The following is a 27,345-nucleotide window of genomic DNA, read 5'->3' on the forward strand; positions in this document are numbered from 1 at the left end:
GGAATATAGTTATCTTTCATTTAGAACACTATGTTAACATGGTTAATGTGTAATGAGTTTATTTTTGTTATTTTTAACGAATTGATGCATATATAAAATTTTTCTCAAGTTTCATTTTAATATGGCAACTATTGGTAGATATAACCCACTTCAACACAAAAGCTGTTTGGGGGTCTTCAATACTTTTTAAAAGTGTAAAGGGTTCTAAGACCAAAAGAGCCACACCATATTAGTATATTTGAAAAGTACCCGGAACCTGGTACATAAAAAACTCATCTGGCAAATGTTCATGAAGTGCCAACTCTATGCCTGGTGCTGTGCTAGGCCTTGGGGATTCAGAATTGAGAACAATCGTTTCTGTTGAGGACTCACAGACCGGCGGAGGCGCCAAACCGGTATAAGAACAGTTATACCATGGGACTAGGATGAGGGTGAGAGCCCGCACCAAGAACACGCACCTATTAGGTGAGGCGGTGGGAAGAGAAGTGGCCAGGGAAGGCTTCCCAGAAAAGCTGACACTTGATCTGAGTCTTAAATGCCACCAGGAATCAGCCAAGGGGACGGGCATTTTAGGGAGAGAGAACAGAATGCATAAACTGTGGAAGCTTTAAGAAAAGTATGGCTATTTCCAGCTCCTGCACGTAGCTCATGACAAATGCAGCATGAGGTACAAGCATGAATACTGGGGGTGAGGTTGGGCATGGAAGGAGATGAGGCCAGAGAGGCAGGCAAGAGCCAAAACAACGGGCCTTCTATACCATATTAAGAAATGTGGATTTTTTTTTTTCTCCTCAAAACAGGCAGGGTGCCCGCACGCCTGTAATCCCAGCTACTCAGGAGGCCGAGTTGGGAGGATCACTTGAGCCCATAAGTTCAAGACCAGCCTGGGCAATCTAGCAAGCTCCTGTCTCAAAAAAAGTGGGGGGACAGGGATTAGGGAGGGGTTTTGGAGGATTTTAGATAATATTCGCATTAACTTTTAAAAAGATATTTGACAACAATGTCATTGGACAGTCAAATGAATGAATGAGTTGAGGAACCAGAAGTAAGACTACAAAACAGACTGGAGAAAACATAAGGAGCGCCCAGAGGCCAGCCCAGACCGACCCGAGGAGGATCCTCATTGGTAGGAAGCAGCCTCTCCAGGATTAGGTGGATGTGAGACGCGAAAGGCACGGGAAGCCCAGTGGTCCAGCACAGGCTACTGGTGGATGAGGGGTCTTCCACGGAGTTAGAGGAACACTGCGAGGTCAGGCCAGGGTTGCTCTCCGTGTGGCTGGCAGGCAGCTAAACAGATCTGAATGCATTTCCACGCCTCCTCCCCACCGCCCCGGCCAGCGGCCTCGGGTTCCCACGGTCCCCAGCCCACTGCCAAATCCAGGCCTCCCGCCCCTCTACGACTGGAGGGTGGGGGCGAGGCTAGCAGCTCCCTCCCGGCTTCCTCCGCTTGTTCTCTCCTCCCCTTCCCCCTCCTCCGGGCGGCTCTCCACTTCCTCTCCCCCCACCCCACCCCAGGGAAAAACGAAAACAAACACCTTCGCGCCCCGCGCCTCCGACTCTCCGACCCCACGACCCGGCGCCGGCGCTGCTTTGGCGGCCTGGGTCGGAGAAGGCACCTCGCCCTGGACCCCCTATGCCCCGCAGCACAGTGACTCTTCCCCTCGCCCTCCGCCTTCCCCGCCCCAGCCCGGCTCCGCCTCCCAGTGGGGAAACATCCCAAAAAAGGGCAGAAAAGAAATTTCAGCATAAAGTTGGCCCACTGGGAAAGAGAGGAGCGTCCGCGGGGAGCGAGGGAGGAGAGGGAAGGCGCGCGGAGGGGAGCGGGGCCAGGCGGAGCCGGGGGCGGGGAGCGGAGGGGCTCGGGACGCGTCCGGGTGGGAGCGGGGGCGGGGAACGCGCGGTGACCAGCCCGGACGCAGCCGCGTGGAAAATATGCGGGGCACGTGGGGGGCGGGGCGGGGAGCTGGGTCCTGAGCCGCCGGGTGCTCGCAGGAAGGGCCTGGCTCCAGGGGCAGGGGCTGGAGGGGAGGCGAGGGGATGAGAGGTCAGGCCGGTCCCGGGGGCAGCAAGCCCGGCCACACTCCGCACCGCGGCCGGGGCTCTGGGCTTGCCTCTTGCCTCAGTTTCCCCCAAGCTCCCGATGAGACTCTGCTACTACCACCACGTCGATAACGCAAACCTAGAGGGACTCAGGGTAAACTGAGGCACTCAAACTGCCGAGGAGCTCCGCCTCCCAAGAGACATTTAATCCGGGGGGATTTGCAGGAAACTTCTAAATTAAGGGTAGCGGCTGCTGCAGCTGAGGGGGGGGGCACGCCGGTCCCTGCGCCCGGGCAGCTGCCGTGAGCTCACGCCCCGAAATAGCCCCAGGGGCCCCAGCCGCAGCTGCCACTGGGTCCGGCTGTCACTCAGAGGAAGCACGGAGCCCCCAGCCCAAGGGTCCCCTCCCTTTCGCAGAGCCGGGGTTTTTCCAGCCGACCGTCGGCCACTTTTTCCTCCGACGGCTGGCATGGAAGAGGGGAATGGGGGCGGGACGCCAAGGGAGGCGGTCCCCAGTGGGTGGGCGAAGGGGGCGGCCGCACCCCCCTGCCGGGCCGTGCTTCTGCCCCTACAAGGTTTGGGCCGAGGTGGGGGAGGGTCCTGGTTGCCGGCCCCGCCCGGTCCCTCCCCGCCTTTTAGGCGCCCGCGCGGCCGGGACGTCCCAGTCCCGCTCCGTCCTCCTCGCTTGCCACTCGTGCACCCAGTCCGCTCAGCCAGCACAGTCCGTCCGGTCCTCACCGCCTGCCGGCCGGCCCACCTCCCACCGCAGCCATGGACGCCATCAAGAAGAAGATGCAGATGCTGAAGCTGGACAAGGAGAACGCCATCGACCGCGCCGAGCAGGCCGAAGCCGACAAGAAGCAAGCTGAGGACCGCTGCAAGCAGGTTAGGGCCGGGCCCAGTGCAGCCTGCTCTCCCCACGCCGAGGGCAGGGGTGGGCCGCTGCCATGGGTCCCCCAGCCCCGGGCCTGCCCGCCAAGGCTCTCTCCCACCCAGGGTGGGGGCTGGGCCTTCACAGTACCCTCAGGGCCTTCGCCAGAGCCGCTTATCTCCCCTACAATAGCCTGGAGAAGCCCCAGGCCCCTGGTTTCCACTCCTGCCCTTGCAGAGCGCGGTTGGTCCTGCTCCTTGGGGCTTGAAGTTTTCTCTGTACCCCCGACAGGTCCCACCAGCACCCTTGACTGGACTGTCCCTCTTCTGTTATTCCGCTTCCATCCCAGTAGCCTCCAAATCTTAGTAGCGCCCCTACACACACCGCGTCTCCATTCTGGGCCTGGGCCCCCTCCCAGCCTGGCTGACCAAGTCCCCTCTGTCCCAGCTGGAGGAGGAGCAGCAGGCCCTCCAGAAGAAGCTGAAGGGAACAGAGGATGAGGTGGAAAAGTATTCTGAATCCGTGAAGGAGGCCCAGGAGAAACTGGAGCAGGCCGAGAAGAAGGCCACTGATGTGAGTGTGGACTTGGGGGACAATGGGAGGAGTTAGGGCACTGGGAAGGGGACCCCGAGTATGGGAATAAGGGGATTGGGGCACCTTATCCCCTTATGTCCCCAGCACCAAGACAGAAATGGTTTCATCTCAGTAACCAGGGCTAGGGTAAACTTACACAAGTAATCCAAGACAGTGGATAAATCAAAACCACCTACCACTTCCCCCAGAGGACTTAGCCCTGTAATTCTGTTTGGTTCCAGCTTTTAGAATGTACAGTGATCAAGCAGTGAGTCATTGTGGGGGTGGAAGGTATAAGAATTTACCATCTACCTCAATTAATCCTCCAGCTGAAATTGGAGAGGAGACTGCAGCCGTTTGGGGGTGGGGGGATGTGGGTGTGAGGTACTAGCAGGCAGGAGGAGGGAGAGGGATCCAGAGATGAGGCCCCACTTGAGTTACAACCCTAAGGGGCCATTAAAAATTCCCTGGCCTTGACCCCTGGCTTCAGCAGCCCTGCTGTGCCCTGGGGCCCCAGCTCAGGTTCTAATGGCTCCTCATTTACCCTCATTAAGCTGTTAGCCTGGAGACCACGCCAGGCCACCGGGCAGAGGGACAGGGCCACAAATGCCAAAGCAGCTACCTTGGCAGGTCATTTACCCTGAGATTTCTCTGCCCACCCCACAACCCCAACCAGACTTCACTTCCTGCCATTCCCAACCCCCACCTTAAGGTAGGAGAATGGCCATATGGCTTTGGTATGGTGGTAGTTTCCCCATTCTCTGCCTCAGTTTCCCCATCTTCCACCCAGGATTGTTTTAAGATGAACCTATGGTTAGATTAGCATAAAGCATGGTCTGAACATCAGAGATGACATTGCTGTTTGTATCGACTGCTCATGTTCCCAGCCCCCCAGGGTTGGGCTTCTGTGACCTCCAGCCTCCAGTTTTGGTTCTCCACCAGTCCTGGCACTTGGGAGGGAGCTGACCTGCAGCTGCTAGCACAGACGACCCTGGGCATCTGACACTCTATAAATAACCAAGGCCCAGTGCAGCTGGAGGCAGGATTGGAAACCCAAGGAGCTGGTGGGGGCTGGAGGGGCAGGGGGGACAGGGACAGAGCTAGGGAGGCAGAGCCGCAGCACCAGGAGCAGATAGGAAAGACTGCCCAAGCTTATTGGTGACCTTGAACACAGCACTCAACTTACATGGTGCCTCAGTTTCTCCCTCTCTCTTGCTTCCCATTTTTCTAATGGGGACAGTAGTGCCTGTCCTGTGGTTACAGAGCAGCCCCCATAACTGGGAAGAGCTTGAGAGGCAGGAAATAGCACATATCAGTCCCATGATGAGGACCCCAGGACTTCCCAAACTTTCCAGAGTCTTTTGTCACCCCACCATCATGAAGAGTTATTCTTTTACAGTCTCACCTCTCTCTAGGGTAGTCCTCCAGTGTCCCTCACAGTGATTCTTCCCAACCCCCAGTGCTGTCCCCAGAATCCTTCCACACTGAGTCATCCGGCCCTGTGCCCATGATGGGCTCTTGTCACTCTAGGTGGCCAAGCTCCAGGTGCCTTCAGCACCTGGAAGACAAGCTACCATCTACTCTCTATATATGGCGCTGTTTCTCCTGCCCTACAGTCCTACCAAGGACCTGCTTCCTATGCTCTGTCCAAGTGCTGCCCCCAGCCCCTCCCCCCACCCCCTTTCCCTACACAGGTCCTCTCTCCTCTCCACTCTGAAATCTCAGAGTCTCTGTGTCCTTGTTTTTGACAGAGAAAGGCGATAACCTAATATTTATGGAATGTGGACCCTGTGCAGGCAATGTACTCAATGCTTTCTGCATGTTATTTTACGATTTCCCAAACTTGGCTTATCATCAGAATCACTCGGGGGCTTTAAAAAAAAAAAGAGAAGATTCCCAAGTCCCCGCCCTACACATCCCAATTCAGTGGGTCTAGCATGGAGTAAGAGAACCTGTTTAGTTTTATGAGTCTCACCGAAGGTCCTGTTGATTAACTGAGTATTAAAAGCACTGGATTATCTCAGAACAGCCTTAAGAAGGAGGAACTGTTATTGTTAACTCCAACTTGTGAAGGAGGAAACTGAGGCTTAGAGAGGCTAAGTAAGTTGCCCACAGTTACACAAGTGTTGAGTGGCTGAGCCATGGCTCAAAGACAATCTGACTCAGAGCCGATGCTCTTAACACCAGGCTGCACTGCTCCTCTCATTTTCCTTTATTGGCACTCGCCTTGCTCCGCCCTTTTTCTCAGTGTTTGACCAGTTTTTATGGATTTTTTCCAAAACCTCCATGGTTTTGCCTCCTACTGCAAGCCCAGGGGCTGAGTAGACATCCCTCACACTGTCCCTGCATTGTCCCCAGCTCTCTGCTGGCCTTGGCAGGGAGCCCCTTGCTACAGCCATGGGTATTCCTTATAGGCCTGCCTCTTGGGCTTCTTGCTGGGAGTCTGCCTTACAGCTGATGACAGATGACATCACTGAGCTTGATTCTTTTTTTTTTTTTTGAGATGGGATCTTGCTATGTTTCCCAGGCAAGGCTCCTAGGGTCAAGCTGAACTCCCACCTTAGCCTCCAGAGTAGCTGGGATGACAGGCATGCACCACCATGCCCAGTATCACTGAGCTTGATTCTGTGACGGGCTATTCTTAGCAGCAGTGACGTCTGGTTGGCCTGATTCTTCCCCCATCCGTTTACCTGGGCCAGGCTTTGCTGTGTAGGAATCAGAGCTGCATCAGACCTGGCCTAGCACTTGAAATGCTCTCACGGGGAACAGGAGGACTTGTGTGCAGGAGACCTTTGGGAGACTAACTGTGCACAGTGCAGGAGAGGCCCTGCAGCAGGGGAGCGGAGTTTGTCAAGGAAGGAATGCGTGTATTTTTTTGTTTTTTTGAGGTGGAGTTTCGTTCCTTTTACCCAGGCTGGAATGCAGTGGCACGAACTTGGCTCACTGCAACCTCAGCCTCCTGGGTTCAAGTGATTCTTGTGCCTCAGCCTCCCAAGTAGCTGGGATTACAGGCGCACACCACCATGCCTGGCTAATTTTTTATTTTTAATAGAGACAGAGTTTCACCATGTTGGCCAGGCTGCTCTCAAACTCCTGACCTCAGGTGATCCACCCGCCTCGGCCTCCCAGAGTGCGGGGATTACAGGCGTGAGCCACCATGCTCGGCCTGAATGCACATTTTTTACTGGAGCACAGTCTGGGCAGAAGATGATTGGTTGAGGAAAAATTACACAGAATGTCTAGAATCCAGGAAGCCTCAGTTCTTTCTGAGAAGAATCTTGCCATCCTCTGGAGCCTCTCTGATCCTTATCCAAGGCTAACAAGGCCTGTTTGACCCCTGACCTCTGACCCACAGGCTGAGGCAGATGTGGCCTCCCTGAACCGCCGCATTCAGCTGGTTGAGGAGGAGCTGGACCGGGCCCAGGAGCGCCTGGCTACAGCCCTGCAGAAGCTGGAGGAGGCCGAGAAGGCGGCTGATGAGAGCGAGAGGTGGTCAGGGGCCTCGGGGAGGATGGTCCGGGAGGAAGAAGGGAGCCTGTCTCTGCTGGTCCTGATACCACGCTCACCCTCTCCCTGCCTTTCAGAGGAATGAAGGTCATCGAAAACCGGGCCATGAAGGACGAGGAGAAGATGGAACTGCAGGAGATGCAGCTGAAGGAGGCCAAGCACATCGCTGAGGATTCAGACCGCAAATACGAAGAGGTGACAGCCTTGGCCCTCTGCCTGCTCGCTGCCCAGCCTGCAACATGCCCAGTCCTTCTCCACTGACCTACCCTCTCTTTCTCACTCCCCCCAGGTGGCCAGGAAGCTGGTGATCCTGGAAGGAGAGCTGGAGCGCTCGGAGGAGAGAGCTGAGGTGGCCGAGAGGTAAAGATACGCGGGGGTGGCAAGTGAGCCCATTGACCCTGGGGCCTTCCACACAGTAGGAAGGTAGCGTCCTAGGCTTGGGGCTGTAGGGACAGGCCCTGTTCTCTGACCCCTGCCCGCTGCCCCCAGCCGAGCCAGACAGCTGGAGGAGGAACTTCGAACCATGGACCAGGCCCTCAAGTCCCTGATGGCCTCAGAGGAGGAGGTAGTGACCCCTCTGAACCTTTCTGGGCAATGGCGCCTTCTCTCAGCTCACCTTCCCTCCGTCTCAGCACCGCAGGCTGCTCTTTCTCAGCTGCTGGGGATCAGGAAGGGCCTGGGGCTTCTGAGCCCTGCCTGCTGTCACTCTCACAACTTTGCTCTTCTCTTCTCTCCTCCACCCGTCCCCCGCTGTGCCATCTCCACTGCCTGGCTTCGCTGTGCCCTCACACCCTGCCCCCCCCGCCACACACCCCCTGCAGTAAATGTGGGGACCTAGAGGAGGAGCTGAAAATTGTTACCAACAACTTGAAATCCCTGGAGGCCCAGGCGGACAAGGTAGAGGGGAGCAGAGGGGCAGTGAGGATGGGGTCCTACAGGGGAGGGAGGTGAGGGGTCCAAGGCAGGGAGGGGCTGGGTGTTCTATGGAGGCAGGATGGCCAGGAGCCTACGGGGTACAATGGAGAAATGAAGGATCTGTGGTGGCGCTGTACTGATGGCATGTGTGTATCCCCAAAAGTATTCCACCAAAGAAGATAAATATGAAGAGGAGATCAAACTGTTGGAGGAGAAGCTGAAGGAGGTGAGAGTCCTCTTCCAGTTCCCAGTCTCCCCTCAAGCCACCCTAATCCTTGCCAGAGACGGCCTGTGGCAGGACACTTGAGGGTTGGGATGGGCAAGAAGCTTGACTTAGGCAGTGGTCTGTGGGAGGGCCTAATTCTTTGCCATTTCTCCCATCCTGCCTTTACCCCCAGGCTGAGACCCGAGCAGAGTTTGCCGAGAGGTCTGTGGCAAAGTTGGAGAAAACCATCGATGACCTAGAAGGTAAAAGAAGCCTTTATAAGTAGGTCCACATCTGCCGTGATTATCAGTCTGTCCCGTACCTTCTCATCCCATTTTATTTGCCACCAATAAACTAGGGTTGGGCCACCTAGGACCCTACCAACTCCCCAACTCTGTGGGCCATGTCTACAATTCAAGTAATTGTAGCTGCCCACCGTGCAACAACTCCAGTGCTTCTCAAACTTCAGCATGCATGAGAATCACTGGGAGAGTTTTAAAAACAGATTCCTGGGCTCTGCCCCAAAGAGATTGCTGACTTTGGGCTGGAGGATTTACATTTCTAGCTAGTTCTCTGGTACTGCCAATGCTGCTGGTCCTCATGCCACACTCTGAGTGGCACCCATATAGACAATTCCGTCCCTGAGTGTAACGCAGTAGAGTTCTAGCACAGAGACTGGCTTATTAACTAGAGAGCTATTGGACTGAACATCTAGGTCTGCACGACAGCACTAATAGAAAACACTGTTTTAAGCTAGATTTGACAAAAGCAAACATCCAGATATGTGTGAGTCTGTGGCTATTTCTATTGTTAATGGTGTTGTGGCTAAAGTTGCCTTTCCTTTTTATTATCTGATAACCCTTTCACTTTCCCACTTCTCTCGCTTCCAGCCTTCTCAGGCAAGCTCCAATTTTACCTCCAGCTTTAGGAGGTTTGCCCTTTCTGGCTCCAGCACCCTCCCTCTCCCCTCTAAGCGAGCACTCCTGCTTGTCGAGAGCTGTACCCACAGCTCCCTGGAGAGGCAGGAGCTCCTGTGGGTAGAGCCAATTTGGGGTACAGAGAAGGACAGAAAAGAGATGGGGTAGAGATGGGGAGAAGGAGTTCCTGATGGCCGTCCAGCCTGTTCCCTGGCCTCCCTCTCTCACTCTGTCTTTGTGCATCTCTGATTCTGTTTTTCTTTCCATTGCCCTCTCTCCTTCCTTTCCTCTTTCCCTCCACTCCCTTTCTCACACTCCCACCTGGTCCCCTCCCTGGACCCCCCAGATGAAGTCTATGCCCAGAAGATGAAGTACAAGGCCATTAGCGAGGAACTGGACAACGCACTCAATGACATCACCTCCCTCTGAGCCCCACGCCAGCGTGGCCACCTCAGCTCTCTTCTCTCCTCTCCTTTCCATTCTCTCTATGGGGAGGGGAGCAGGCAGGAGGAGCAGAAATTGCCAACATTGCACAGCCAGGCTGGGAGCAGCCTAGGGAGAGCCCCCATCATGCCCACCACCCACTCTGGCACTGGCTTCATCCTTTACCTATCCCCTTCCACCCCCCTTTGCTGCCTAATAAACTCTGAACTTGGTCTCCATGCTGTTTTCCTGCCCCCCAGAGAGCACCTCTATCGCCACCACGGAGCACTGGTTCACTCCTGACACCCTGGCTCTTACTGACACTCCCAGCCCCTGCACTGAGCCCACCCACAGAAGACCATGGCCCACGCTAAAACCCCTCTGCACAGGCACTCCCTGGCTGTCGCTCTCTGACTCACCGCTGCATGTGGGCACGTGTGGCCTCATCAAACCATGACCCCCTCTGGTGCCAATCACTGACCTCGGAGCACTTAGCTGGGGTTCCAGGATCAAACAGAGTGACTGGAAAGGAAGTAGGGTGGTGAGGTGCAGGACAGGGGCAAGAAAGTTGCAAAAGGTCTGGAATGGAGCTGGAAAAATGTTGGATATCAGCAACATGGGGCTTTCACTGCAGCGGCAGGTCTGTTTTCTACCTCAAGTCTGTCTGGCCCTTCCTTTCCTGGCGCAGTCTTTGTCTTACCTTCTGTCTCCAACTTTCTTAAACCTTCTAAAGAAGAGGATAAAGTAGTTTATGACTCAGACCTCCCCACGCCACCTCCATGACCCCAAGGCCTTGAGTGAGGCATCCACGTCCATCCTGTTCCCCTTATCCTGGTCAGTCCATCTGTTTGTCCCTGCCCTGAGGTCCCTGAATGCATGTGTCTTCCTGTGTCTCCTGACCCACTCCATGTCTATATGTCACCTTCCCCTGGCCCTGCCTCCCCACGTCTCCCCCTTGTGTCTCCCTCCTCCCTCACCTGCTGCTTCCCCTCACAGAGACCTTGGCCAGTGCCAAGGAGGAGAACGTCGAGATTCACCAGACCTTGGACCAGACCCTGCTGGAACTCAACAACCTGTGAGGGCCGGCCCCGCCCCCAGCCAGGCTATGGTTGCCGCCCCAACCCAATAAAACTGATGTAACCAGCCTCTCAAGGCCCTTTAAGCCTTTCTTTGGTGTTGGCAGTGGAGTTTGAAGGAACCCTGTATGAACAGGGCCTGGGTCCTTGCTCTGCACTGGGGCTTCCTTTTCAGGGAAAACTGGGATGGAGGGCCTGGGCTCATTGAGGAGGGGCTGTGAACAGGCTGTGTGAAGCAGGAAGTCTGACAGGACTGGGGACATCAGCTGGGCCAGACAGCACATCCTGAAGCAAAAACTGCAAGAAGTGACACACATTCCTTGAGCAGGGTGAAAACTCAAAAGCCTGAGTACGATGTTAAGCCTAGGGCTGCTGTCTGCCCTACCCCTCAACACATACACTGCACACACACACACACACACACGGCCATCCCAACAGTATCAGTCATTTCTGTCCTCTTCCTGATAGCATCTGTGGTAGGCAGAATAATTCCCCTTCTCCAAAGATGTCCATGTTCTAATCCTGTGCATTGTTCTTACCTTATATGGGAAGAAACGTGGTGATTAAGATTTTGAGATGGGATGATTATCCTTGGTTATCTAGATAGGCCCAGTGTAATCCCAAGGGTTCTTGAGACAAGGAGGTCAAATGTGGAGGTAGGAGTTGTGACAATGTGAGCAAGAGATTGGAGTGATGTGTGGAAGGAGGAACAAGCCCTACTGACATCTGACTGCTGACCTCCGAACTGTAAGAGAATAAATGCATTACTACTAAATTCGTGCTAATAACAGTAATAGGAAATTCAAGTACCATCCTTCTGATTTGGGGAACAAAGGTGACTAACACATACTTTGTTATAAATATTTATTTTAAAAAATTTGGCAGTTAAAAGGAAGTGGCATAATGAACAGGACAGGACAGTTACCGGCTCCCCCTCAGATGCCTCTGGCTGGCTTCTCACATTCTCCAAGATCCAGCCTCTAGGCTCCAGTCTCGGCTACCTCTGCTGGGTGGTAGCTTACACCCCCTTTGGTTCCCCTTCTGTGTGTACACAACAGGGAAGGCTAATCAGAAAACTGGCCCAGGAGCAGCTCATTTGCATGCACTTTGCATGAAGTGACTCCACACGGGGTTGGGGAAGGTTGTGCCTGAGGAAAGGGTCAGTGTAATACCTGTGCTGCCTTCTCATCTGCACGAGGAAGGCGATGCTGGTGACAGCAAAAAGGAGGCCAAAAACCAGGGCTAGGATGTCACCTGGGATGGAGGGCAGAGAGGGCTGCTTTGTGAAGGAAGAGGGGTCTGCACAGTTCCTCAACCCCTGCCTCTGCGCTCCACCACCCCTGCCCCGAGTTCTCAGGCAGCCCCCAGTGCCTCAGTCTCCAGAAGAGGCCAGCCAAGGGATGAGGGTGGATACATGAGAAGGGGTAAGATAAGCACCGTTTTTGCTTCCTAGAAGCCAAGTAAAAGGGCTGTTTGGGGCCGGGCACAGTGGCTCATGCCTACAGTCCCAGTGCTTTGAGAGGCTAAGGTGAAAGGATTGCCTGAGCCTAGGAGTTCAAGGCTGCAGTGGGCTATGATCGTGCCACAACACCCCAGCCTGGGCAACAGAGTGAGACCCTATCTTTAAAAAAAAGGCGGGGGGATTGTTTTGAGAGAGGGATGCTAGGAGATTTCTCAAGCTTCACTCTAATCAACTAGCCCCTGGGAACAATGGGGGAATCCCCACCATGATCTGCCTCTCTAATATTGGGGTTGGGGTCTGCAGAAAAGGAGAGGGAGCAGAGGCGGTCCTGAGCAGCCCTGGGGCTGAATGGTGCCGAGGAGTCTCCTGGCATCAGGACCAAGAGGAGGGGCAGACTCACCAGCAGCCAGGCAGGAATTCAGCTGGACTGGAGAGGAAAAGGAGATGTCAGAGGCAGGCTGTGACCACCAATGACAGACACTGGCACACACATGGGAGGATAACGGACTACTGGCTGTGGGGACACCAGACAAAGCTGTACCTGGCTCAGCAGCCCGAGGACTGCTGTCCACTCCAGCAAGGAAGGAAGCCTCAATCACTCGCCCGTTCAAAGGCTGCGTTGCTCGGAAGTTCAGCTGTAGCCGAGAGTCACCAGGTCCCCACAGGGTGTCAAAGAGGGTGTGGAGCTAGGGAGGTCAGTAGACAGTGTGGGTGGGTTCATGGCATGACAGGAAACAAGGGTCCCAGGCCAGCTCACAACCAGCACCTCAGGGCTCCACCCTCCATCTCCTGTATTCCCCACCCGGCCTCTTGATTTCTTTTATAAATAAATTAATGTATCCTAAAGATGGTAGGCAGTGGTGGAATCAAGTGATATTCCCACCTCAGCCTCCTTGAGTAGCTGGGACTATGTGCACACCACCATGCCCGGCTATTTTTGGTTTTGTTGGGGTTTTTTTGGTAGAGATGGGGTCACACTATGTCGCCCCGCCTTGTCTTGAACTCCTGGGCTCAAACCATTCTCCCACCTCAGCCTCCCAACGTGCTGGGATTATAGGCGTGAGCCACAGAGCCCAGCCTTGACTTCTTTCTTCTCCTCTTTCTCATCTCATCTTACATCTGCTTTCCCCCACACCCACTGTGTCCACACACACCCTAGGCCCACCTGCTTAGCACTCAGCATCACTGTCTGGTTAAACACAGTCCAGATGACACCCTGGGCACAGGGCGGTGTAGTCAGAGACCCCTCATATCGGAAGTAGCGGCTGAGGTCAGAGGGCAGGAGTGCAGATATGTCCAGTCCTGGGACCTGAGTCTCTGAGCCTGTGAAGAGGATATATGTTGGGGTCTCACCTACACTGCACCCCCTTAAAGCTTCAGGGTATAGGGATACAGTTTCACCTCCCAAAAGCCAAGGTAACTCAACTCTCTGAGACCACTTCTTCACTAAGTGCAGGCCCTTCCCATAAGACGTAACTCAAAAAAAAGTACAGGGCTTTGGGGCAACTGGAAGAGGCCTGAGGAAGCAAGAGAGGGGGAAAGAAAGGAAGGAGAGAAGGGAAGGCGGGAGGGAAGGGAGGAAGGAAGAGAAGGAAAGAAGAAAGACCATCTGAGTCTACACTCTTAACTCTGTGTACCATCATAAAGTGTTGGGCCACAAGTTTAAGCCCAGAGCAAATTAAAAAGAAAAAATGAATCCTAGCACTTTGGGAGGCTGAGGCTGGTGAATCACAAGGTCAGGAGTTTGAGACCAGTCTGGCCAATATGGTGAAACCCTGTCTCTACTAAAAATACAAAAAAAAAAAGAAAAAATGATCTGAATAACTTGTAAATAAATATGAATATTGATAACTATACAAAACAGACACAAGAAATGCAAAGGCAGAGTTCTACCTAGTCTAGCAGAGACCTAAAAGATCTAGTAGAGTAAGTGAGATTTAAAATGACCCAAGAGTGACTAAGAAGAGAATGATTTCCAACAAAAGTATTTACAAAGTTAAAATATTTGATGCTTATTAAACAGTTCTCAGAAAAAGTTTAGCTCTCCAGACTTGACCTTGACAATTCCAAACACCATTTTTTGGTCTTGTTTTTTTGTCTCATTTTGGTTTTTGCTTGGTTTTCTTTTTTTTTTTTTTTTTGAGACGGAGTCTCGCTCTGTTGCCCAGGCTGGAGTGCAGTGGCGCGATCTCGGCTCACTGCAACTTCTGCCTCCCGGGTTCACGCCATTCTCCTGCCTCAGCCTCCCAAGTAGCTGGGACTACAGGCACCCACCACCACGCCTGGCTATTTTTTTGTATTTTTAGTAGAGATGGGGTTTCACCATGTTGGCCAGGATGGTCTCGATCTCTTGACCTCATGATCCACCTGCCTCAGCCTCCCAAAGTGCTGGGATTACAGGCGTGAGCCACCGTGCCCAGCGGTTTTTGCTTGGTTTTCAATCTGTAGGCAGCCGTTTGTGGGTAACTGCGTCTGTCAGCTTCACGGTTATTATCAAGATGAGCACTGGCTCATGCTTCAATCCCTCCTGCACTGGAGGGAGCCCATCTCCAGCCTCAGACTTGAAGCTCCCAAGGGTGATTCTTTATGAACTAGGCCACAGAGATTAGTGGCCAGACCAACAAACTGACCTTCCTCAGCAATTTCTTCCAAGCGAGACAGCAACTGCTCATAGGCACCGTTTTCTTCCGGGCCCTCCTGGGGGATGACATTGTAAGACAGATGAGTGCATGTATCCAGGGCCATGGCTGAAGGCCAGAACATGAGGGGGGTTCCCATAGTCCTCTCCCATTCCTCAGCTCTGAGAATGCTGAGGTAACATAAAATTGTAACGGTTGTTGTTTGTTGTTGTTGTTGTTGTTGTTGTTTTTTAGAGACAAGGTCTCCCTTTTAAAATCTTATGTATTATTACTCAAACTCTATGTACTCTTGCTGTGCGAACCAACAAGCTTGGTGGACTGGTTTTCAATGACAAGCTGGAGAGGGAGGGAGAGAGCCCACTTTACTAGGATACTAGGCTCTCGGTGACCCGGGCCCTTCTAACATTTGCAGTCTCACTCACTGCTGCCTCCGTACATACTCCCCACAGGAAACCATATATACACCTTTGTGTTGGTGTCACCTCTGCATTCACCTTCATGATTCTGTGTTTGGCTTTTCAGGTGAGGTCCTGACATGCCACTCCTTTTATTTATTATTCTTTTTTCCTATTTTGCTTATGAACCTAATGTTAAGAACATTATGAACCTAAGAGTATGAACATATTGACATGCTATGTCGGAGGCATTTCTCTGAACTTTGTGCTGTGTGGCTGACGTTAAAGAATCAGTGAGTGTGGCTGGGCACGGTGGCTCACACTTGTAATCCTAGCACTTTGGGAGGCTGAGGCAGGCAGATCACTTGAGGCCGGGAGTTTGAGACCAGCCTGACCAACATGATGAAATCCTGTCTACTAAAAATACAAAAAAAATTAGCCGGGCATGGTGGCACACACCTGTAACCCCAGCTACTCAGGAGGCTGAGGCAGGAGAATCCCTTGAACCCGGGAGGCGGAAGTTGCAGTGACGCAAGATCACACCACTGCACTCCAGCCTGGGCGACAGAGAGAGACTCTGTCAAAAAAAAAAACCAGTGAGTGAGTGAACTTAGCAGGCATCTCACCATCCCTTCCCTTTACTGGCCTCCTCTAATCATAGTGTATGTAGCCTTGATTATTATGGGTTCAAATAGGTCACTAAACACTGCATTTCACAAAGGAGAAATGATGGGTCATTGGAGTATTAGAGAAATTAATCTCCTTGATGTCTAATGCACTGCAGGTGCCATTCCCTAAATAGGCCATATTCTGAGTCTTTGCACATTCTATTCCCTCTGCAATGAACACTTCCTTTTCTTTTCTACCAGTGAAGGCTTTAAGTGTCACCTCCTCTTATGGGCGGCAAGCCACCCAGGCACCAAGGCAAAAGACCGAGGACACGAGCTGTTCCAGTATAATAAAATATAAAATAAGAATAGTTATACCACATATAGATCTTAGATATGATTATATATGAATATTAATCATTAGTTGGTAGTAATTACTCTTTATCCCAATATTATAATAATCCTCGCTCTATAATCATAACCTAGGAAAAACCAGGCCATACAGAGATAGGAGCTGAGGGGACACAGTGAGGTGTGACCAGAAGACAAGAGTGCGAGCCTTCTGTTATGTCCAGATGGGGCCACCAGAAGGGCTCCTTGGTCTAGTGGTAACGCCAGCGTCTGAGAAGACGCCCGTTGCCAGGCGGACCGTGGTCTAGCGGTAGTGAAAAGTGTCAAGGAACAACACCCGCTACTTAGCAGACCGGGAAAGGGAGTCTCCTTTTCCCCGGGGGAGTTTAGAGAAGACTCTGCTCCTACATCTCTTGTGGAGGGCCTGACATCAGTCAGGCTTGCCTGCAGTTATCCAGAGGCCTAACAGTCTCCCTGTGATGCTGTGCTTCAGTGGTCACACTCCTAGTCTGCCTTCATGTTCCATCCTGTACACCTGGCTCTGCCTTCTAGATAGCAGTAGAAAATTAGTGAAAGTACTAAAAGTCTCTAATATGCAGAAATAATGATGTAAGCTGTCTTTCTCTTTGTCTCCTCTCTCTCGCTTTGCCTCAGCTGCCAGGCAGGGAAGGGCCCCCTGTCCAGTGGACACGTGACCCACGTGACCTTACCTATCATTGGAGATGACTCACACTCTTTACCCTGCCCCTTTTGCTTTGTATCCAATAAATAGCAGCGCAGCCAGACATTCGGGGCCACTACCGGTATCTGCACATTGGTGGTAGTGGTCCCGCAGGCCCAGCTGTCTTTTATCTCTTTGTCTTGTGTCTTTATTTCTACACTCTCTCGTCGCTGCACACAGGGAGAAGCCCACCGACCCTGTGGGACTGGACCCTACATCCTCCGTGACCACCATTTTTACTATGTCCTTCCTATGTGTCTGTCATGTCAGCCTCCCCCACTGGCTGTGGGCTACTTAGAGGCAAGGACCTACAGCTTCAGAATCCTTGTTGGGGGCTGGTGCCTGGTTCACAGTGGGTGTTAAATGAACAAACAGTGCATGAATGAGTTTGTCAGCCAGGGGCCAGGGTGAGCGTGCTGGGATGGGGTCTCTGGCTCCACGATAGAGTACGAGAGGAGCATGGGATGGGAAAGCAGGGAGTAGGGAGTGTCCAGGATCTGGTACCTCCAGAAAGGCGGCCAACACGGCCAGGCCTCCGGGGCGCCCCAAGGCCTCGTCAACTCTGGCATAGGCGGTGCTGAGGTGAACCACGTGGATCTGAAAAGGACACGAGGGTAGGAGACGGCCACGTCTCTGGCCCCGCCCCGTCCCGTCCCGCTCCTTTGCCCCTTCTCGGCCAGCTCTGCGCTCACCTCGGCAGGGAAACGGTGGCCTTCCACAGTGTGCTCCGAGCCCGGACGACCTAGAGCCCCCCAGTGCAGATGCAGCTGCAGAGCCCGGTACTCCCGCCCGGGACCCAGAGCCATCTCTAGCCCGGGAGGCAGGGTCAGTTGCACTGCGTAGGGAGAGGCAAGTGAGCCGGCCCCGCCCGGGAGGGCCAGCCCAATCCCCGGGCAGGCACTGCCGCGACGGTTCCCTTCCCTGCGCCCCGCCCCATCCCCAAGTCTCGGCGGGGAGACCCCCTCACCACTGTGGCCATTGTTGCGCAGGCGCAGTTCTGGGAACGGCGGGAGCTGGAAGCCCAGGAGTTCCAGGGGGCGCAGGGCCCGGCAAAAGGCGGTGAGCTGGGGGCGGATATCCACCGGGGACTGGAAGCGGCCCGCGCAGGCTGGGGACACCTGGGGCCAGGACGGGTCGCCTGGGGTGGGAGAGTATAGTGAGGAAGTCTGACGCCTAGGTAAGGAACTTAGGGAGCCGGGGTAGAAAAGGTGAGGGGGTGGGACGGCGGGTGGCGGGTGGGACGCCCGGGACCAGTGTTCAGGGACCGCTGTAGGGGAGATCCACAGAGCTGGGTTCCCAGATTGGGTCTGTGCAGCGGGTGGGTGTCTCACCTCCATAGCGCCAATGACTCTGGTCATCCCCTGTATAAATGAAAAGGATGAACCGCTCAAGCTTAGAGCCCAATCCCTTCCTGGCGGCCAAAACGACGTCACAAACTCAGATGCCTTACGGGAGCAGTACCGGTAACAAATGCCTTAGGCGGGCCAGGTGCAAAGCACAGGAGACCGCATCTAAACTCAACACCGCAGCTGGGTGGGCCAAACAGCAATCCTACCAGTTTGCAATCATTGTCTTAGGGTCTGTAAAAGTGAGTGGCTGCTTCAGGCCAGGCGCTGTGGCTCACGCCTGTAATCCCAGCACTTTGGGAGGCCAGGGTGGGTGGATCACCTGAGATCAGGAGTTCGAGACCAGCCTGACCAACATGGTGAAACTCCGTCTCTACTAAAAATACAAAAATTGGCCGGGCGTGGTGGCGCATGCCTGTAATCCCAGCTATTTGGCAAGAGGCTGAGGTGGGAGAATCACTTGAACCTGGGAGGTGGAGGTTGCAGTGAGCCGAGATCGTGCCATTGCACTCCAGCCTGGGCAACAAAAGTGAAAGTTTGTCTCAAAAAAAAAAAAGGTGAGTGGGCACTTCAGTCCTGAGTCCCAAATGAGTGAGTACACCATCTTTCCTTTCTCCCTTCTTTCTTCTCCCCACTCATCCCTCTGCCTTGTATGGTCTCCAACCCCTTTCCCCAAATTCCTGGCTTGGGAGTCAAGACGCCACTTTTCTCTACCTGCTGTGTCCTTCTTCCTAGGTCTCAATTTCCTTATTGTAGACTAAAGATGAGATGGCTTCTACCAGCTCTTCTTGCTTGTCCTCTGGTACCCACTTCATCTCCCAAGCTTTCCTTTTTTCTTCCCCTCAAACTCTCTGGCTCTCCTCCACCTATTTTTTTTCTTTGTCTGCACATTTTTTCTCTCATCTGCACTTCTCTCATCCCTTCCTCTTCTCTAGCCTCCCCCTTCTCTCCCATTCCATCCAGCTCACTTCTCTCCTTTTGCACCCTTTTTATTCTCTCTCCACATCTGTCCCTTTCTACCTCTGAAAGTGGGGATGGGGATATTGGTATGGGACCTCTGGAAGGGCTTCTGTGGGGAGTACAGGCTGCCCTCCTTCCGTGAGTGACCAGAGCCTAGGCTGGGGTATGGGAGGGGAGGCATGAACCTCCTGGAACCTGGATTTGGAGACTGATGACCACTTACCTTCTTTGTCCCTGTGGGCATTATTCTGGGGTTCTTGAGGATCTCCAGGAGCCTCAACAGTAGGTAGATCCTCTAACTTCAGGGAGCCCTCTTCTTCTGATTTAGGCTTAACTTCAGGTAGATCCTCCTCTCCAGGTAGATCCTCCTCTCTGGGTGGATCCTCTTCACTGGGCAGATCCTCCTCGCCCAGTGGGTCATCTTCCCCAGAAGAGCCTCCTCCCAGGGGGGAATCCTCCTGCATCCGGGGCAGCCTCTGGGGATGGGCAGGCACCAGAAGCAGCAGTGACAGCAGCAGTTGCACAGTGAGGCCTGGAGCAGGGGCTGGGATCAACAGAGGGAGGCAGGGGCTGGGGCACAGGGGAGCCATGCGGCTGACTGTGGGGTGTCCCAGCACACGGTGTGTACGGGCTGTACGTGCACTGGAAACAAGAGCTGGGTGGGGGAGGAGCAAGCCTGGAGGGGAGCAGGCTGACTCACAGAGCGCCCTTTTGCAGAGATGGAGCCAAAGTCTCACAGGTTTGTCTGGCCCTGTGCCCTCTCCCCCATACCAAAGCCAGGATGGGGGCGGAGTGAGGGGCAGGTGTGTGCACAGGCAGAAGGTTATCGGGGCCATGGACTCAGCTTGGAACCCAAGGCACCACCTGGCACTATGCAGGCTCTCCCTGGCACCACCCAGCTGCTTGCCAGCCAGCCTCAGCTAACCCTGGCCTGCTTCCCAGCTCCAGGCACAGAAGGGGAAAGGCAGGGGAGCTGGGGCCCCCATGTCCTCTGGCTGGGAGGGAAAGCAGCTCATGTATACATCCCTGACTCCACCAGGAAGCAGGTAAAGAGGTAGGGCGGGCTGCTAGGGGAGCCCGAGGGTGAGTTAAGTAATGGGTATGTGGGAGACAAACTTGAGCTTGAATGAAAAGCAACTGTATGTGTCAGAGGGACTCTGATAGGTTTAACCTATATTTATTTTTCATCACATTACTCTCCTGCTCAAAAGCCTTCATTGGCTCCCCACTGCCTGCCACGATACGCACATTGTGTACTTCTGACTTCCAAGTCTCTTCAAAACCTTGCCCAAGAGACCTTTCCGTCTTGTCTCCTACTACTCTCCCTCATACTCTAGCCAAATTAAACTATTATTTTTTTTCTCCAAACCTTTTACCACCTTTGTTAATCTAGTTCTTGCTCCCTGAAATGCTATTTACTATTGCATTCAACAAATATTTACTTAGTACCACCATAGGTCCAGCACTGGGCTATGGACTAGGGACATGGAAATGAATAAGACACGGTCCCTCATTTTGGGAGGCTGAGGTGGGTGGATTGCTTGAGTCCAGGAGTTCGAGACCAGCCCGGGCAACATGGCCAAACCCTGTCTCTACTAGAAATACAAAAAATTAGCCAGGTGTAATGGCATGTGCCTGTAGTCCCAGCTACTCAGGAGGCTGAAATGGGATGATCGCTTGAGCCGAGGCAGTTGAGGCTGCAGTGAGCTAAGATTGTACCATTGCACTCTGGCCTGGGTGACAGAGCAAGACCCTGTCTCAAAAAAAAAAAAAACAAAAACAAAAACAAAAAAACACTACCTGCCCTGAGCAGCTCACAGTCTAGTGAGTGAGGGCAAACCCTGTCAATATCATAATATTCAGGGAAGAGAGATGAATTCTGCTTTAGAAGATAATATAGAAGTAGGCAAATTTGATCATGTCCTTGAAGAAATACCAGTTCAATTGGTAAAAACAATAGGGAGAATGATATTCTGGGCAAAGGGGAGGCATAAAATATTATGAGCAGGAGAGTGACAGAATCCAATTCTCATACTAGGTCACGGTGAGGGCTTGAGGGCTAGTATGGAGCACAGATTGCAGGGGAAGACTGGATGCAAGGAGATGGGGTAGAAGAGTGTGAGGACCCCAAGAATGGGCTTAGGCCTCCCAGTTTTTTTCTTTTCTTTTTTTTTTTTTTCCAGCCCAGGCTGGAGTGCAGTGGCGTGATCTCGGCCCACTGCAATCTCCACCACCTCCCAGGTTCAAGCGATTCTCTTGCCTCAGCCTCTTGAGTAGCTGGGACTACAGGCACCTGCCACCACGCCCAGCTAATTTTTGTATTTTTGGTAGAGATTGGGTTTTGCCATGTTGGCCAGGCTTGTCTTGAACTCCTGACCTCAGGTGATCTGCCTGCCTTGGCCTCCCAAAGTGCTGGGATTACAGGCTGTTTTTTTTTCTAATTAATTATTTTTAAAATTTATTTTAGAGATGGGATCTCACTATGTTTCCCAGGCTGGAGGGCAGTGGCTATTTATAGGTGCAACCCTGCTACTGATCAGCACTGGAGTTTTGATCTCCAATTTCCACCTGGGTCAGTTCAACCATCCTTAGGCAACCAGGTTGATGCAGAACTTAGTGCAGTCACCTGACTGGTATACTACACTACAGCCCAGAACTCCTGAGATCAAGTGATCCTCCTGCCTCAGCCTCCCAAGTAGCTGGGACTACAGGCACGCGCCATCACACCTGGCTAGTCTGCCTTTTTAACAATTTATTAAGCCTCCTCCAGTCCTCCAGGTGCTGTTCTAGGCCCTACAGATGCAGCATTGAATAGAGAACAGCTCTACTGTTTTGTAGCTCACGTTCTAGTAAGGCTCCATTGGCTTCAACAAACTAAAAGAGAATAAGGCCATTTCAGGTCCATATCTAGGGCTAATATTCAGTAGGCACACACCAATATGGTTGTGTAGGTTAATTAAATATATTAAGATGTTTCTAATCCTGTTGGCATATAGCCATGGCCCCTGGCTCCAGGGTACCCCTGCTACCCTAGCTCTTCCTTAGGGACCCTCCAGACCTCCTGATCCCTTATCTAAAGAGGTATTCTCTGGCATAACAGAGTCCCCAGGAGCCCACTTGAGTGCCTCAGCCACCTTCAACTCTGATGGGTCAGTGCTTGTGCACTTGCTGCTGTGTTACAAATAGTTTTACTGGCCGGGTGCGGTGGCTCACGCCTCTAATCCCAGCACTTTGGGAGGCCGAGGCGTGCAGATCACCTGAGGTCAGGAGTTCCAAGACCAGCCTGGCCAACATGGCGAAACCCTGTCTCTACTAAAAATACAAAAATTCGCTGGGCGTGGTGGCAGGCACCTGTAATCTCAACTACTCAGGAGGCTGAGTCAGGAGAATCACTTGAACCTGGGAGGCAGAGGTTGCAGTGAGCCGAGATCGTGCCACTGCACTCCAGCCTGGTCAACAGAGTGAAACTCTGTCTTAAAACAAACAAACAAACAAACAAACAAACAAACAAACAAAAATCCTGGCTAACAGAGTGAAACCCCGTCTCTACTGAAAATACAAAAAAAAAAAAAAAATTAGCCGGGCGTGGTGGCGAGTGCCTGTAGTCCCAGCTACTCGGGAAGCTGAGGCAGGAGAATGACGTGAACCCGGGAGGCGGAGCTTGTAGTGAGCTGAGACTGTGCCACTGCACTCCAGCCTGGGTGACAAAGTGAGACTCCGTTTCAAAAAAAAAAAAAAAGTTTTACTGTCCTCCCTGTCTAATCTCTTCTATTCTTTGAGACTCAGATGAAAGGCCCCCTCCTTCAGGAAACTCCTTAACCAACCCTCTACTACTAGTCTGGAAAAGATCCCTGGCATCTTTGAGCCAACCCAGTTCTTTGCCTGCCCTCAATAATAACCTTGTCCACCATCTAACTCATATAAGGGTGATTTATGACATTTTATCTGCTCTAACGGCCTTCAGCTCCATAAGGGCAGGGTCCAGTACTTGATTGAGTCAGTCTTTTATTCAACAGCCATTATTGAGCATTTTCTCTTTGTAGATTACCTTGCCAGGTGCTTGAGAAATACCAAATTGACTAAGATATATTCTCTGCCCTCAGGGAGCTCATTGTCAATGACCTATGCCTGTCAAACCACAACTATCCCATAAACATGACATAACTTTTGACATTATTATTATTTTTGAGACAAGGTCTTACTCTGTCACCCAGACTGGAGTACAGTGGCGTCATAGCTCACTGCAGGCTCGACCTCCCAGGCTCAAGTGATCCCCCCGCCTCAGCCTCCTGAGTAGCTAGGACCACAGGCACAAGCCACCACCCCTGGCTAATTTTTTTAATTTGTTTTGTAGAGACGGGGTTTCGCTATATTGCCCAGGTTAGTCTTGAACTCTTGACCTCAAGTGATCCTCTGACCTCAAGTGATCCTCCCACCTCAGCCTCCAAAAGGGTTGGGATTATAGGCGTGAGCCACCATGCCTGGCCCAACACCACATTTTTGTGTCACTCCAAATCATCTGTGTTGTCAGATGACTGTCATATTATACAACAAAATATATATGGCTGAATAACAGCTGTCCTCCAAATGGTCATCCTCAGATGTAGTCAGCCTAAGATTCTAGGGTGCAATTTCTGGAGCCAAATTCAGAGCTCTCCATGGCAGTGTGGTCCAGGGTACACTCTGGATGGCCGGCTGATTGTCTCAGTCAGCTCTGTCATTAGCTTGGATCTTGCTTGGCCCCTGTGACACATGGAAGTACATGGTAATATCTGAATTGGATGGGCCTATACAAGACAGAATGTGGTAACAACTAATCTAGCTCTCTGTTACAGCTCACTCATTTTCCAAATGCGATTCCCTATGGCTCTGTTTCTCTGTCTCTCTCGTCTCTGGTCTGAGTGGAGAATGTGGACTCTGACCCTGGATCATGCTGGGCGTCTGCCAAACCCTCAGACAGGTTTGAGTTATTGTTTCCTGAGTCTCCCCAGGTTGGGACAGAGTGTACTCAGGACTGACTGACCAGGGCACCCCACACCTGGATCAGGACCTCTCTGTGGTTATTATAGGCCAAGTGTTTGTTCATGAGGGTTTGTGTTTTCAAACACGGAGGGGTCATGTTACTAAAACATGTCTCTGCCTATCCCAGCATGGCAGAGGAGGAAACTATTCACTGGTAGAGTAGAAGGGAAAATGCTCCCTCTCCCAAGCCATAGCCTGGGGGCAAAGACTGATCAAATTCCTCGTATAACCTTGAGGCTGACTTGTAGTTCTGGCTACCTCCCCATCTATATTCATTTCCAAGGGCTGCTGTAACAAATTACCACCAACTGGGTGGCTTGAAACAACAGAAATGGATTTTCTCACAGTTCTGGAGGCCAGAAGTCTGAAATCAAGGTTTTGACAGGACTAGACTCTCTCTGAAGGCTCTGGGGAAGAATCCTTCCTTGCCTCTTCTAGCTTCTGGCGCTCCAGGCATTCCTTGACTTGTAGCTGCATTACTCCATGTCTGCCTCCAACTTCACATGGCCTTCTCTTGTCCCTGTGTCTCCACTGGGTGTCTCTCATTGAGACACTTGTCATTGGATTTAGGGCCCACCAACATAATCCAGAATGATCTCATCTCAGGATCCTTAACTAATTATGTCTGCAAAGACCCTTTTTCCCAACAAGGTCACATATACAGGTCTTGGGGATTAGGACATGGACATGTCTTTATGGGGCCACCATTTAGTCCACCATCAGTGCAGTGGAACTGACTGCACAGGATGAGAAGGGATGAGTTCGTATTGAAGACTCTCATGCTTTTGCCCTTATCCTGCTCCTTATCTTTGCAAGGCAGTGTCATCCACTCCCATGGCTCCTATAAATTGATGACACCCAAGTATTCCTAGGCTGGACTCTCTCCCCATGTCAGACCCATAACCATCTGCCTAATAGACAAGACCCAAGACATCTCCACTTGGATGTCCCACAAGTATTTCAAGTTTAACAGGCCCCAGGTTGAATGTGTCTTCCCTACAAATCTCCTTTTCATCCTCCTTCAGTGAATAGTGCCACCCTCCACCCAGAAGCCAGAAACCTGGTACCATCTCTACTTTCATCTTTTCCTTCACCCTAGCATTCCATAACCATGCCCTATAGATTCTACCTTCTAAATTTTTCATCCACATTTTTCATCTTGGCTCACACTTTTGTCACCTCTTACCTGGATGACTGCAACTGCCTCCTGATGGGTCTTGCTGAGTCCAGCAACCAGAGTGATGTTTCTAAAATGGCACATCTCATGATCTCACTCCCTGTTTAAGGCCTTTCAATGGTTTCCCATTGCCCTTAGGATAAGGTTCACAGTACCTGACGTGGCCTTCAGCGGGCCACCATTGCCCTGGTTTCCATGGCGGGCTTGTGACCTAGGGAGGTCCAATCAGTGAAGCTCTCTGTCTGAAGTATTTGATGGCTAAGGGAACCAATTCTGCGGACAACACATAAAGAAGCACACAGCCATTGTAACTGTGGGCAGCCATCTTGACCCACAATGGAAGCCAGCCTTAAGATGAAGGTAAAACCATGGAAGGCACGGTGGAGTGGTGGAAAGAGGTCCTTGGTAACATGATTGAGCTGCTGGATTAGGCCAACACTAGGGCCCACCTGCTTCTGGACTTTTCAGTTGCATGAGTCAATAAATTATCTTAATGTTTAGCCACTTTGAATTTATTATTACTTATATCACAATTTTACTGATATAAATTCCTTCTAAGTTTGGCCTCTGTCTACCTCTCCAGTCTCCTTTGTCATTCACTCTCTCCCTTGCAGTCTGTGCTCTCATCTTACAGAACTTCTAGCAGTTCCTTAAATTCATCGTATGCTTGCATATGTGTGTGTCCAAGCCTTTGTCCATGCCGTTTGACTCTTTTTTCCACTTTCCCTGCTGCCAGCGCCCAGCTCTGCCTAGCCAGGTTTTATTCATCCTTCAGGTCATCAGTTCACGTATCACTTCCTTTGAGAAGGCTTCCCTGACTCCTACACTAGGATCAGTCCCTTCACTGCATGCTTGTGTGGAAGCCTACATGTCCCTTGTAATGTTTCTTCATTTTATGGTGACTCCTTACTGTATCTGCCATGCTGGAGTGTAAGCTCCCCATGGGCAGGGGTCATATTTCTCTTGTCCACAATTTCATCTTCATGCCTAGCACAGGACCTAGCACATGATGGGCATTTAATTTTTTTTTTTTTTTCTTTAAGATGGAGTTTCGCTCTTATTGCCCAGGCTGGAGTGCAATGGCACGATCTTGGCTCACTGCAACCTCTGCCTCCCGGGTTCAAGCGATTCTCCTGCCGCAGCCTCCCAAGTAGCTGGGATTACAGGCATGTGCCACCATGCCCGGCTAATTTTGTATTTTTAATAGAGACAGGGTTTCACCATGTTGGTCAGGCTGGTCTCCGACAACACATAAAGAAGCACATAGCCATTGTCACTCTAACTCCCGACCTTAGGCGATCCGCCTGCCTCGGCCTCCCAAAGTGCTGAGATTACAGGCGTGAGCCACCACGCCCAGCCTAATTTTGTTGAATGACTGATTGTTGTTCAAAGCATCCCTAGGGCTTCTCCAGCATCCATTGGATTGAAAGCAAAATTTGAGGATAACTAAAGAATAAAGGGGTTATTAACTACCCTCTGAACCTCCTCCTATTGGCCTCTCCTATCTTTGGCTATGGGAGCAGAGTTTAGCAGCTGTTCCACGTAGAGTGTGGTGTGTCTGACTTGCTCTGTGGGAGACTTAGTCCCCAGGGAATTAGTTGTCACCAACTGTTTTCAGTGTGTCTTCTTGGCTTTGCCCTCTTCCTCTTCTAGAGTTGAATGATTCCCCAACTGATGCTCACAGGAGGCTCTATTCTCCACCCCTCTTCCACCCACCCAAAGCACTAACACACACTGGCAGCATTCACAAACACACAAATTACCATGGGATTATCTGTCCTCTTCCATCTTCGAGCTCTTAGTGTGTGGACTGTCCCACATTCACTTGAGACAGTGTAACCAGTCCTCTACCTATCTGGTATCACCACCAGTTTCCTTGGGACGTAAGCCCAAGGTACAGTCTGATCCAAACTCTCCCTTTCCTTCATCCAAGCCCTTCAAGTTATTCCTCACTGGTCTAAGCCCAGCATTATTCCTTTCTCAGAAGTCTTAGAATGTCAGAGCTGGTGGGGAGGTGGTGGAGACCTCAGAACCCTGACAATTCCCTGGTTCTTGGCTTGGGGCCCAGATTCCTAGGAGTCCAAAACAGTAGGGAGGGAGCCTAAAGTTTCTGACATTTTGGTTTTTTTAATAGCTT

At 52.0% G+C, this 27,345-nt stretch overlaps 2 protein-coding genes across 10 annotated transcripts; one reads left to right on the forward strand and one right to left on the reverse strand.

The window, feature by feature from the left end:
* The first annotated feature begins 1,494 nt into the window (after nt 1–1,494).
* TPM2 (tropomyosin 2) lies at nt 1,495–10,603 on the forward strand. Of its 6 annotated transcripts, none has more exons than XR_004031393.1 (9): nt 1,495–2,925; nt 3,359–3,484; nt 6,840–6,973; nt 7,069–7,186; nt 7,281–7,351; nt 7,481–7,888; nt 8,070–8,132; nt 8,305–8,374; nt 10,448–10,599. XR_004031393.1 is itself a non-coding variant. In XM_003263356.4 (9 exons), the coding sequence occupies exons 1-9, from the start codon at nt 2,812–2,814 to the stop codon at nt 10,528–10,530; spliced, it is 855 nt and encodes a 284-aa protein (XP_003263404.1). In that variant the 5' UTR covers nt 1,495–2,811; the 3' UTR covers nt 10,531–10,603. The 6 variants fall into 6 exon arrangements, 4 of the variants coding, with proteins under 4 accessions (XP_003263404.1, XP_012364378.1, XP_004088834.1 ...); XR_004031392.1 differs by lacking the exon at nt 10,448–10,599 and adding an exon at nt 9,375–9,690; XM_003263356.4 differs by having other exon boundaries at nt 7,481–7,556; nt 10,448–10,603.
* A 774-nt stretch (nt 10,604–11,377) lies between these two features.
* On the reverse strand, nt 11,378–20,571 carry CA9 (carbonic anhydrase 9). 4 transcript variants are annotated; one of them, XM_003263364.4, is made up of 11 exons: nt 19,233–20,571; nt 18,035–18,064; nt 17,671–17,841; nt 17,396–17,538; nt 17,208–17,300; nt 14,620–14,686; nt 13,155–13,312; nt 12,531–12,675; nt 12,390–12,416; nt 11,700–11,781; nt 11,382–11,568 (listed from the first exon to the last, which is right to left on the reverse strand). In XM_003263364.4, exons 1-11 carry the CDS (start codon nt 19,843–19,845, stop codon nt 11,508–11,510), a joined length of 1,590 nt encoding a protein of 529 aa, XP_003263412.2. In that variant the 5' UTR covers nt 19,846–20,571; the 3' UTR covers nt 11,382–11,507. The 4 variants fall into 4 exon arrangements, with proteins under 4 accessions (XP_030673356.1, XP_030673357.1, XP_030673358.1 ...); XM_030817496.1 differs by having other exon boundaries at nt 11,378–11,781; XM_030817497.1 differs by lacking the exon at nt 18,035–18,064 and having other exon boundaries at nt 11,378–11,781.
* Between the last annotated feature and the right edge of the window lie 6,774 nt (nt 20,572–27,345).

This window comes from Nomascus leucogenys, chromosome 8, assembly GCF_006542625.1.
Source record: "Nomascus leucogenys isolate Asia chromosome 8, Asia_NLE_v1, whole genome shotgun sequence".
NCBI lineage: Eukaryota > Metazoa > Chordata > Mammalia > Primates > Hylobatidae > Nomascus > Nomascus leucogenys.

Coding starts and splice junctions, on each gene's coding strand:
- TPM2 (XM_003263356.4), top strand. CDS start 2,812: ATGGACGCCATCAAGAAGAAGATGCAGATGCTGAAGCTGGACAAGGAG. Junction 7,557..8,069: donor TGATGGCCTCAGAGGAGGAG/GTAGTGACCCCT, acceptor TATCCCCAAAAG/TATTCCACCAAAGAAGATAA. Junction 8,375..10,447: donor AACCATCGATGACCTAGAAG/GTAAAAGAAGCC, acceptor TTCCCCTCACAG/AGACCTTGGCCAGTGCCAAG.
- CA9 (XM_030817496.1), bottom strand. CDS start 19,845: ATGGCCCCGATAACCTTCTGCCTGTGCACACACCTGCCCCTCACTCCG. Junction 18,065..19,232: donor TGCCCACAGGGACAAAGAAG/GTAAGTGGTCAT, acceptor TCATTTATACAG/GGGATGACCAGAGTCATTGG. Junction 11,782..12,389: donor GAATTCCTGCCTGGCTGCTG/GTGAGTCTGCCC, acceptor CCTCCATCCCAG/GTGACATCCTAGCCCTGGTT.